Below are 12103 nucleotides of genomic sequence, written 5' to 3' on the forward strand. Positions count from 1 at the left end.
ATTCGGTAGATTAGATATTTTTCTCCGTACAGTTGCATACGTGTTACGTGAAGTTTGTCCAATTGTTTAGATACAAGAACAAACCATGCGGTCGGCGTTTGGTTTGGTTTGGTTATTCAAAGTATAACACGTGTTATTGTCAAAATATAATTCTTTTTACATATAATTTGTACGTTCATGTGTTATTAATGCATGGGGCATATCATACCGAGTGTAATCGCCAGAAACATTAGTCCTTCGCGAGTCGAACGACAAAATGCAGATGAAATTAAATGCACGTCGACAGTCTACAAATATCGAAGTAATAGATGTAGACGATTTAGTTCTTACGAGAAAAGGTGGAGGTAGTATAATTGATCAACGACCACTCTTTTCTCACGATGGAGAGTAAGTATCAATTTAACAAATACAAGAATCTTGAGCTCTTCTGTTTGATAGTTTTGTTATTTCATTAAACAATTTATACCGTTACAGAACACTGTATATAGTATGGAAACATGTTGTGAGAGCTTATAGCACACAAACTGGAGATTTTGTAAGAGAATTAGAACCAGCAAATCATCGAATAGCAGGATTAATTGTACACCCTGAGAGTTCTAACAGTGTCATTGCTTGTACAGAAAATGGGGAATTAAATTTTTGGAGTTGTCAAAGCGGCATTATCACTAAAAAATTAGTATGAACATTAAATGTATTTTCTAAAACTATAAAATTATATCCTTGCTCAAAATGGCTGAATTTTTTTACATATATTTATCATCATTTTTTTTATTGTTTCTACAGAAATTAAAATTCCAAGAAGATCCAAGAGTAAAAACTTTTCATATTGTGAATTTTAAGAATCAAAAAGGGATTGAGTTACGCCAAGTACTTGTAACTTATATTTCCAAGTGTAATACAAAAATTTATGTAGCACTATTTGATCTAGATACTGGAATTTGTACAAAATCTACTTGTATATCGTAAGTGAAACATTTCAGAATTTTTTGTTAGCTATTTACATTAAGAATTCAAAATAATAATGATAAAAATACATTTATTGTTAAAATAATAATGTTTACCATTGATTATTGCAGAATTGACTCTCATGAATATTATGTTGATATTATTGGTAATCATGGGGAGAATTTGATAGCTATTCTTCATGATGTAGATTTACACATATTAAATCCATCAAGGAATCTTATTGATAAACAGTATGTAACATGTTGTAGTGAAACTATTTATTACTATAATAGAAATTAAATTTAGGAAATAAAATACTTAAATAATTAAATTTTATAATTATAGACACAAAACAGGAAAAACAGGTAGGATACCAACATGTATTGCTGGACATCCAGAAGAAGAATGTGTTGCCACAGGAGATTCATCTGGCCGTGTAGTAGTATGGAAGAGTTTGTTTCAAACCAGACCTTATACAGGAGTTTATCACTGGCACACATTACCAGTGACAGAAATAGCTTTCAGTAAATCAGGTAAAATATAGAAATTTCAATATTTGTTTAGACTTCAATATAATAATAGTTATATTTAAAAATAATTGTGGTCATTTTATCAAAATTACAGGTGGTCATATGTATACTGGTGGAGGAGAATGTGTGCTAGTTAAATGGGTTTTAGCAAACCCACAGCAGAAATCTTTTCTTCCTAGGTTACCAGCACCTATTAAACACCTTACTATTGCTCCAGACAATTTATATGTTGCTGTTTCCACCTTAGATAATGGTAATTGTGTTATTCAATGATCACTATAATATTACTTTGATTTCTTTTGTGTATACTAATAGTACTTTGCATTTGATGAAAATTGCAGGCATTGTAGTTGTAAATCCACAAAAGAAGTTGACATCTGTCATACAAAATTTCACTTGGGGTGTAGCTTTATCCTCTCAAGATTTATTTCCTGCTGGTCTTATCGTCGACCCACGTACAAATTGCCTCGTTTTAAATAGTCGTACTGGGCATGTTCAATTTTATAATACCCATACAAAAAATTTATTGTACAATGTGAGTAGTGTTATAAGGTCATATACAGCGCTCATCTAAATATTAATATACTTAAATATTGATAAAATTTTAGATAAATATTACAGCACAAAATTTTTTAACCCAAGAACGTAGTTTAATTATCGTAAACACGGAAGTTACAAAGATAGCTTTAAATCACGATGGCACGTGGATGGCAACTGTCGAGGAACGAAATGATAAATTATCGTGCATAGAAGTAAGGCTCAAGTTTTGGATGTTTGATGTCAAGCAGCAGTTGTAAGTATAAAATGCGAGTACAATCGCTCGAGTACTCAGTGTATACAAAATTTATACCGATTTGGTAGGTTCACATTGAACACATCGATCGAACTTCCTCACGATGGAGGTATCAATGCTTTACATTTCCAACCGTGCACCTCATTCGACGAAGACGAACCATTAGTAATTACGACTGGTGGTGATAAGAAATTCAAATTGTGGCATCTCGTTGAATCGTCATCGATGTACAGTACGTAAAATAGATGTATTTTATCAATAGCTGTGTTACAGTGAATTATTCTATTAAGTTTTAAGATAATATTTGTTCTAGAGAAACCAAAATATTGGCAGTGTCATAGTATAGGAGATTATAGAAATTTGTCTGTAACGGATGCTGGATTCTCGATAGATGGTTCATTAGTTGGTATTGGTTTTGATTCTAGCGTAACAATGTGGACGCCCGATACCTGCACGTTTAAATGTAGCCTTACGCATAGCCAATATCAATATCCAGTGACGTAAGTTCATAAAAAACTAACAACGACATCAATTACCGTAGTAACATTGACATTGCAATCTAAATTTTATTAGACGAATCGAATTTGGAAAACAAGAAGCCTGTCACCTCGTAGTAGCAGCTTCTACGCAACATATTGCCGTTTGGAATATTTTATCGCTCACTTTAATATGGAGCGTACCTTTGAAAGTTGCAACTCTTGCAGCTGATTCAAAATCTATGTACATGGCCGTTTTTACAACCAATAACTCGTGTAAGTTTACTTTCTCTGGAGAATACATTTAATTTTATTATCTTGTGCATACTAGTATGCTTGTTTATTTTAGTGTTTGTATTTACACCGCAAAGACCATGTCCCGTTTACACAAGAACGAATGTCATTGAAAACAATTGTTCTATCTTGGGAGCTACTTTCGTGCCACATCTGCAGGAGAAGCGGGATTCGTCTTATAGACCGTGGCAACGAAAGTCACAACTTTTCTTTTTGGATTCTAATCAAGTACGTTATACAATATTATCTGCATCACTCGTTTTAAACTATATCTATTTGCCCTAATCCGTCTATTTTTGTATATAGGAATTGTTGACACTGGAACCTGAATCCGAAGTGACAATTTTTCTTGAATCTTTATCCACAAGTGCTAACGTGCCCGCAACTGCCTTTGGTCGCATGATCGCAGCTAAAACTACGTCGACCAAAGAGGCAATGACTCCGTTCATGCACGAACAATTAAGCGTACCGGGGAAAGGAATGGTGGAAGAAGTAAGTGTCTTCAAATATATTTTATACAAATTTTTTCTTCTATAACGTGCAATTATAGTATAGCGAAACAGCTCAGAGTCCGACAGGTAAGTAAGTAATATTCATTTCAGAATACATGTGCGATAAAAAAAATAATTTTATTCTAAAACACATTCTCATCCTATAATAAGATTAAAGTGCATTTATATGTACAGTTTCCCACGTAACATAGTACAAAAATAATTAAGTAATTACAAAACATATAAGTATAAATAGCAACATAATAAAAGGCAGGCAAATTTGATTTATTGTTTTGGTCAAGAAAAGACACTTAACCCTACGTGGCTGGTATCAGGATATACTAAACAACGTATAGTTATCATTTTGAACATAAATCGTGTAACGTTATTTTTTCTAACGTTCATGTTCCAACGTATGCGTCCGCAAAGGGTTAAGTCATTAATTTTCTAAAAAGAAAAGACCGAGAATCCTCTTATTACTTCATTTGCTTCGTCCATTTAATTTACGCGATGCGGAAACTGAACATGAACATTGGGACTCTCACGAGTACAGTTTTGAAGTAAACGGATGCACCATGAAAAATTAAATTAAGAAGATTTATGGAAATGATATCGTTTATCAACTAGGTGTGGTTTCATATTATTTCAAAGTATCGCGACAAGTTTACTACGCGAGTTAAATAAATTTCAATATACGCAGTAGAACGTTGAGAACAGCTGGTCGATGGAATTTGGAGTAAAAGAATTTGTTGGTCGTTGTCCATCCGGGATTATGGCGGTTTTGTGTTCGTCAGTGTTTCCTTCCTAAACGGTAATTCCGACAGCGACGGACAAGATCGAATTTTCTGTAACGCAGACAGTGCCATTGCGGTATCTGCCTCATGTTCTCGATCGCCTGCAAGTTATACATCTTTACAACAATAATTGACGAGCCTTTAATGCTCTCTAACCCCCTGGGACTTAGAGGTCACTGATTGGTTATGGCGAAACAAGCTTGCCTATTCTGGCATACGAAATCCCGTTATTAGTTTAGTCTAGTAATCGGGGCCTGTTGTGACTTACTCCGTACCGTTTTGTACATTTTTCCAGAAGTCATAAATAATTTGGGTTACAGTGAATTAATAAAACTCGAGGAACGATCGCTGCGCAGCGTAGCGTAAATAAACTTAATCATCGCCCCGAGGCTAATTATAGTTGACATTATCCAAAAATGATACTCGCTAGCGTGAACTCTTTGTTTACAATATCGTGTACCACCTACAGTTCAATATGATTAGATATACCAATACAAGCGGAGGAAATAATTCACTTGTAAAGTCCACTTATGCTTGCAGTGTTATCATAAGCGTCCCACGTGTACGTGGCGAGGAAAGTATGAGTTTTATTTATACTTATTGATTCTGAGAATGCGCTGTGTTCCAACGGTTAAATTGCAAAATGTTTTTGGAGATACTAGTCACAACAATATTTCCATAATTAGTCTAGAGTTTCACTCGGGAGAGTGCTTTGTATCTATAAACAAATCTTTATCCGTTGTAACTCGAATATCAATGACCGAATTATGTAATCGCTAACAAAACTTGCGCAATCTTAACGATAACATTTCGTAAATGTTAGAACAGTCTGATCTGGTATGTTAATTTCTGGTATCTCAACGTTGTTATTTTTGTTTCTTTTAGAAGTACACCTTGATTTCCAGTTTTCTGGCCAACAGTATAACAGCCACGCTGACTCACTTTGCGCATCTTTCTAAGCTTGTCGCTATTCCTACTGTTACACAGTTTCTGCACGCTTAGTTCGCAGCGGGGAACGGAAGTTTGCGAGTCAAAGACCCCAACTTACAGACAGTCTACTCATTTACTATCAACACATGGCCAAGTTTGATGTCAAATGAATGTATTAATCGAGAGAAACGTAAAATTGATTTGTAGGTGGTACAGAACGAATCACGAAAGAAAAGATACTCACTATATCTGGATTGCTGGCAGGGTATCCGGACGTGGTAGCCGCCAGAAATAAGATAGCCACCAAGATGCACGACACAAAACTCCACGCCGTTAACTTCATGCCCGAAACTTTCTTCACCGAACGTAGGGAGGCTTACAGTTGTCTCCTTCGATTGGTACGCGCTTCAAAAATCAGAGAGCTGCTTCTTTCTTCGGACGTTTCCCTCGATGAAAAGTTTCAGGAGTTACCGCCGTATCTAGCGAGTATTCAAAAATTGTATCAATGAACAATTCCAAGTAGACTTTCGCAGAGGGTTATAGTATTCTTCTATTGCAAATATTCCATTTACTTTTTCTCTTCAAATGTGAAGGATACGTTGGCCGATAGACGCCGTTGAACCTTCGACAGGATTCAATCGCAGAGCGACGAGAAGTGTGCTCTTGCTCGATGGACCACCCGCCTGAGAAGCCAAAGGGGGAAGAGTTCCTTGCGTGTTCGAACGCTCGACGTAGGACTGACTTTGGGAAGTGGCCTCGCCATGATTTAATATAGGAGCTGCTTCACCGCACTCCCACCCTCTCACAGCGTTCCAGTTGTCCCTCTGACCTAGGGTATTGTCTTTGATGGAGAACCTTCGACACGCGTCACTCGAGGTATTATTTTCATCTTCACGGAAGTTGCGCGTGCGAAGTGACGTTGTTTTTGAACGGATCTTAAAAAATTTTCGCTTCCTACTAACGTAGCGAATGAAAGAACAAATTGTTACAATGCTTCCTAAGTAGCGCTCGTTTCTTTCGGGTCGAAAATAATGTTTGGTAATATCTGTGATCTTTTTTAATAGGAAAAAAGTTATAGGCTGAAATATAGCTTCCTCTTCGAGGCATATCAATTCAAGAAAATCTTAATCTACATGGGTGTGTCTGTCGTCCTTACTAGAATAATACCTAAGCACACAACTAGAATATCCTCGTTTCTAAAATCAGCAAATATTGTTACTTGCTGGACAATATTGATTCCCATCAAACATAATATTCCGTGAAATTGAATAAAGTGCAATTTCATATACATATATGCTATCCTTAGGGAAGTATTCTAGTTTAGGACTATAACTGGAACTACTTGTCGAACGTAGATATTATTTATAACGTTGGTTTGAAACTTTGGACAGTCTTCGTACACGTCTTACCAATTTACATAAATTTTATCACACAAAAATGCGAGATAGTTTTAAAGATGTAGGCTGCTTGCGCAACTATTGTAAAAAGAACCCTCGCGGTTGATATGACTTCGACACTCCCAGTAATCTGAACAAAAAGTATTTAAAAAATGCATCTTCATCTTCTTAAAAAATGTCGCATTGTCGAATGATTTCATTCCTTGAAGCTGTAATAGCCGCGTTTGTCATATCGAACAGTCATCGTTTTAATTCCTGGACTCATTACTCGTCCTTTAAATTCATATGGTGTCTTTGTAGGTATATTAATTGCTCACACAAAGTTTCAGTGTCGTACGTTGTAAACTTTTTCCAAATAAAAATTCCAAATATTACTCATTTTTCGACAAAGAAAACTTCTCAGATAAGAAAGTTTGTTTCTCATTCGAGGTAATAAGGGGTTCGCGATTATTCGAAGATACGGTGGGAGCAGTTACAAAAATAGAATGTCCGAGTCTTTCATGAACCCACGTGCGAATCGGTCGTCGCGAGTGTTCTCGGGAACAATAAAATCAACCCTGCAGTAGAGGTTTCGAAATTTCGTTGTACGATGCAAAATCAATACCGACAGTTCCCCTAGAAGTTGTTATCGCTGAAACATTCAACAAGTACACGGTTTGTCGGAACTTCGCGAGCATTGTGGTTGCTCAAATTACGGCGATAACATCAGCTCCTCTGAAAGTTAAATCTTGTCCCATTTGGAGACTGCCTTAGTCTGGAGGCTAAGCAAATTAAGGATCATCACCAGGGGCGGTCCTTAAGGCCGCACGATCGCTAATGATAGTATCATGAGGAACATGGACGCACCGTATAATTAATTTTAAACGATTGCCCGTATTGTGTCTACACGTTGCCTTCCATTATCTCGAGTCGTGTTATTAGTTTCTTGAATATACAAAAAATCTGATTATTTTGCTCTTTATAAATCGGTCTCGGCAATGAAAACAAATCTGTTAGTTGTAAGATACAAATGTATACATATTAAGAATTTAAATTATATTTATTTATTTCATTAGTTTAGTTTGCGTTATCATTATACATTATACATTATGCATGCCATTGTAGCGGCGGCAATGGAGCGCAAAGTGGTAAATTAGTGTCTTGAATCTGCTTATTGTAAGAAATATTGATGGATGTGTAACAGAAGACAGTGCGTTCTTTGATTCAAAGAAGACAAGATTCTTCGGTACCATAAATATAAAGCAAGTTCTCTTTATTGAGAAGTTTTTTAAGGGGTCTCATGACGTCATAAAGTTAAACGCCTCGACGTGTAATTACTTGCGTACATACGTTTACGCCGCTAGTGGCAGTAAACGGACATCCGTCAATTCGCCACTTTCGTTCTTACTTTACGAATTGCGTCAGTTCTTTGGAATTGTCAAGACTTGTTTACCACCTTATCTCCGTTTCTTTTTATGACCTATATTCTTACAAAGAGGAACGTTTTCCTTCTACGTCATCGCCTTCCAGCCAGACATTGAACAATTATTCCAACGAATAACCGCTGAAAGTTGTCTCATTTTTATCTAGACTTCAGCTGTCTCGATTATGCAAGCGCAGAAAAGAATTATTATTAATTTAATGTTTTACTCAACGTCGACAATCTTACTTAAGATTTACCGTGATGTTTCCCTCGATATTTCTTGACTCGCCTCGTTCGATCTCTATAAATACGGTAGAATGTGTGCCAGGCGAAGTTGGGTTTCAATTTTAATTAAGTTTTCGATACTTCGCCGAGATTAACAAACGATGACGAAGTTCCGTCAGCGCCCGAAGAATCAAACTTTCGATGGAACGTTCCCTTATTCAGTCTCGTTACGGTGTACAATGGAGAACGTAGTTTTCAACGTCGATACGGAATTGTTTGCAAATGTTTGTGTAAAATCAGGTCAGGACGAACCTGTTAGGAAGCTAGGAACAAAGTCTTATCTCCCCCGGGAACTCTCCTGATTGTTACGTTACCTATTAATAAAATGGTATTCTCCTCGTTAGAGCAAACATTGATTCTAGTTAGATTGTTCTGAAATAATCAGTTTTTCTTGCATATTACACGACACACTCTCTATTCTATTAAAGTGTCGTAGAAAGTATTTTTTTAAGGAATTAAAAAATATTAAAAAAATATTTGCATCTTTCTAAAGAACTTTTACTTATAATTTTTATACTTATATGCCTACAAAGTATAATCGTTTAAGTAGAAATCAAGAAAGAGATTTGGCGCGTACGCGTTCATCTTTCTTGGTAATGTTTCCGGTTTATTTTCTTCGCGCGCGCATCTCGGATGAGACACGCGTATTTCTCGTGATTTTCTGGCGAAAACTGGTGTATGCCGTGACAAAGATTCGCGTAGGCTGTAAGAGACGCGTCAACCTAGATCTGAAGTAGAAGATTACAGGAATTGCAGAAATTTTCGTTCGGGGGTGTGCCTGCGTCAGCCTTAAAACTAATTAACTAATGGGCCATCGTGAGAATCATGAGTGTGACTGAACCGAACACACTTCAAATTCATCGTACATCCTCTTTCATTCTTTTCTCAATATTGTTAAGGATAAACAGTAATAATCAAAACTATTTTAATCTATGGAACTATGTAAATTAATGTTAGCAACGTGTTTCAGCTCCTCAGCGTCTCGGCCCACACTTTACCGCCTATGAAAATGCTTTGTTCGTCTTTCATTGCCTCTTTATTGGTGTCATCGACATCGAAAGCACAGTCAGCGGATAACAAGCACGAAAGGTACTTTAATAAACGAAAAACTAAGTTGCTATTTTGTTATGAATCTGCGAGTTTATAGTTTCTTTTTTCATAGGGACGAGAGGATGAATGATGAAGAGGAGTCAGCGGACGAGAGTGAAGATGACTTCCCACGACGAATGAAACCTGAATCCACACCTGTCGTTGAAAACAATATTGCGAATGAAACAAAAACACAAGTCATCGACTGTGATTGGTCTTTCTTAGCGACCATACTTCCAGACCAGGAAAATATCGAACATTAATGATTGAGGAAATAGACGCCAAATATTTTCCCTTGAACGAGCCTCTGGGACTATGATTCAATTTTTTAACATTTTAAGAACCTAATGTCTGAAATGAATTCTTAGTAGCTCAATTATGTAACAAAAAGAAACGAACGATTATCCAAATTCTTTCGTGAAATAATTAAATGAATACGTATACAAGAAAATAGTCTCTTTGTACACTATTTATTACATGTTATTTGACAAATATAATATTTACATTCACACATAAATATTGTATATACATCACAACGTTGTGCAATAATATTTTAAAACGATATCATTATTTTTCAGCATCATGTCAGGTCACATATTGTTCGGTTCAATATTCAGACTTAGCCTAAAGACTCGTTTCAATGTTAGTAGGAAAACAAGAGAATAAAAATGATATTTTTAAACATTACGTTGGTTTTGGTAACTCTTCGAGTCGAAAACTGAGCTCGACCAATTCGGCAACAGTGTCACCCAATCTTTTACTGTATACGGGATCATTTTTCATGGCCTTGAGAACTATGTTCTTTCTATTTTGAAAGACGTAGTCGATGAAACGATCAGCCTCGTTCATAATCTGCGCACTCAAGTCCTCGTCCATCAACACAGTCTGATAATATATAGCTGCAGTGATCAAAGCACCTAATCGTTGTTCTTCCATTCCTTGCACTAACTCTGACCAAGATGGAACCTCTACGGAGATCGAATTCATTGAATTCAAGGTTTCACGCAGAACACTGTAATAATGTTTCAACATAGTCTCTTCCGACGCTTCTCTAAAACTACGATCGGTGCAAAGGTACAGGAACTGGGCCACGTCGTGTGCTAAGGGCGAATACCTCAACAATTGAAAGTCCACTAGCAAACACTTTGGCGGTATATCGTTACTAAACATGAGATTATTCCCCCACAGATCTCCATGACTGACCACGTTGTGTTTTGTAGGTGACATTTCTACGGCGTGATACACTTCCTTGCAAGTCGTTGGTATTAAACTAGCATCAAGACCAAGGTGTTCAGCGACAGCAACGATAGTTTCGATACCGACGTCGAACCATCTTCGAAGTTTCCCAGTGTGACAAAAAGAACTTTCCACGAAAGCATGAGGATACATCTCCTTAAAAGTCTTTCCAAGGCGCGCTTCTGCCAAAAGAGACGACGCGTGCATTCGTGCAATGGTCGTTAGACCGGAAACAGTAAGTTCCTTGGTGAACAATTTGTTCTTCATCGCGTAACCTTTAGCGCCTAAGTCGTCGAAGACCAGCAAATTATCCTTAATCAAGTAACAGGTTGAAACCCACGGCTCACATTTGTATTGGCGACGAAGTTCAGGAATTATGTCACGATAGAATATTCTTTCCTTGTCAAAGACACACTTCTCGATCATGTACTCAGTCTGAAGGGGTATGTCGTAAGGTATGGACTTGGCGAAGAAAGACAACGTTCGTTTTCCATTTTTGGTTTCAATTTCCACGGTGAGCCGTTTATGAGATCCCTGAAATCCAAGCTGTTTATTAGAGTACGGTTCCAACGAAAACTTCTGAACCTTTGCTTCACCGCCACACGAACTTTTTACTATATGTTGGACTTCTTGGAAAGTTAGCAAATTGTCAGAGACGTTCACACGAGAGCACACTTTGTTCAACTGTTCGGATGCAACTTGAACTTCCAGCTCTGACTTCGACATGGTTAAAGAAATAAAGATCACGGCACACGATCATCTTTATATAAGCGTCCTGCAGGAGACTTTTCTTTAGAATCCGTGCCTGCTTCCTTGTCAGTTTATTTACTGACAAAACACTTAGAAGATAAAGTTGCTGCAGCATAAAGGAATGGTACGCTAAACTTACGTGCCGGCTCGAATATGTGCAAAAATTTATTAGCATTTCCTTTGCTGGTTTATAGCATGTACTTTGCGTACATTCTAACGCGATACTTTTATAGTAGTCCGAGCGTTGTTGAAAAGTCCAAAACAAGTGCGTGCAGTATATCAATCTTTGACTATGTTTTTTAACACTCGAATCTGACAAGTGTGACTTTATGTTATCTCGTCTCGGCTAATAAATAACCAGTATGGTATCTCAAAAATACTTAAAATACTGACGCCCATAAATAGACCAAATGCACTTCCAACTGAAACTAGAGATAGCGTAATATGAATGGTGTATCTATGATAAAGTGAGAGTAGTATAATATAGCGTATTTCTTATTATGAATAAAGAATGTGTCTCTCCGATGAAGAGGCCTTTGTCGGTATTACACAACCAGCTGGCATTCAGTTCACAGAGGTAACCAATGCATGTAGCCATCTCTGCTGCATTAGACATCGTCGTCGACCAACAATAAGGGCCTCTTCATCGGCAGAGATTATTGATGTGATGTTTAAGTGGCTAGATTTGACT

The 12103-nt window shown here is 37.0% G+C and overlaps 2 protein-coding genes across 2 annotated transcripts; one reads left to right on the plus strand and one right to left on the minus strand.

Moving 5' to 3' along the window:
- Positions 1-102: 102 nt before the first annotated feature.
- On the plus strand, positions 103-9721 carry LOC122398591 (WD repeat-containing protein 75). The gene is made up of 15 exons (XM_043398630.1): positions 103-387; positions 475-676; positions 784-962; positions 1077-1196; positions 1291-1478; positions 1570-1728; positions 1817-2010; positions 2084-2268; positions 2337-2500; positions 2582-2768; positions 2842-3020; positions 3094-3266; positions 3345-3530; positions 9308-9426; positions 9500-9721. The coding sequence occupies exons 1-15, from the start codon at positions 257-259 to the stop codon at positions 9687-9689; spliced, it is 2556 nt and encodes an 851-aa protein (XP_043254565.1). The 5' UTR covers positions 103-256; the 3' UTR covers positions 9690-9721.
- A 248-nt stretch (positions 9722-9969) lies between these two features.
- Positions 9970-11482, minus strand: LOC122398592. The gene has a single exon (XM_043398631.1). The coding sequence runs from the start codon at positions 11386-11388 to the stop codon at positions 10111-10113; it is 1278 nt and encodes a 425-aa protein (XP_043254566.1). The 5' UTR covers positions 11389-11482; the 3' UTR covers positions 9970-10110.
- Positions 11483-12103: the final 621 nt, after the last annotated feature.

The sequence above is a fragment of the Colletes gigas genome, unplaced genomic scaffold, assembly GCF_013123115.1.
Source record: "Colletes gigas isolate AHSC1104 unplaced genomic scaffold, ASM1312311v1 Colletes_gigas_Sc00011, whole genome shotgun sequence".
NCBI lineage: Eukaryota > Metazoa > Arthropoda > Insecta > Hymenoptera > Colletidae > Colletes > Colletes gigas.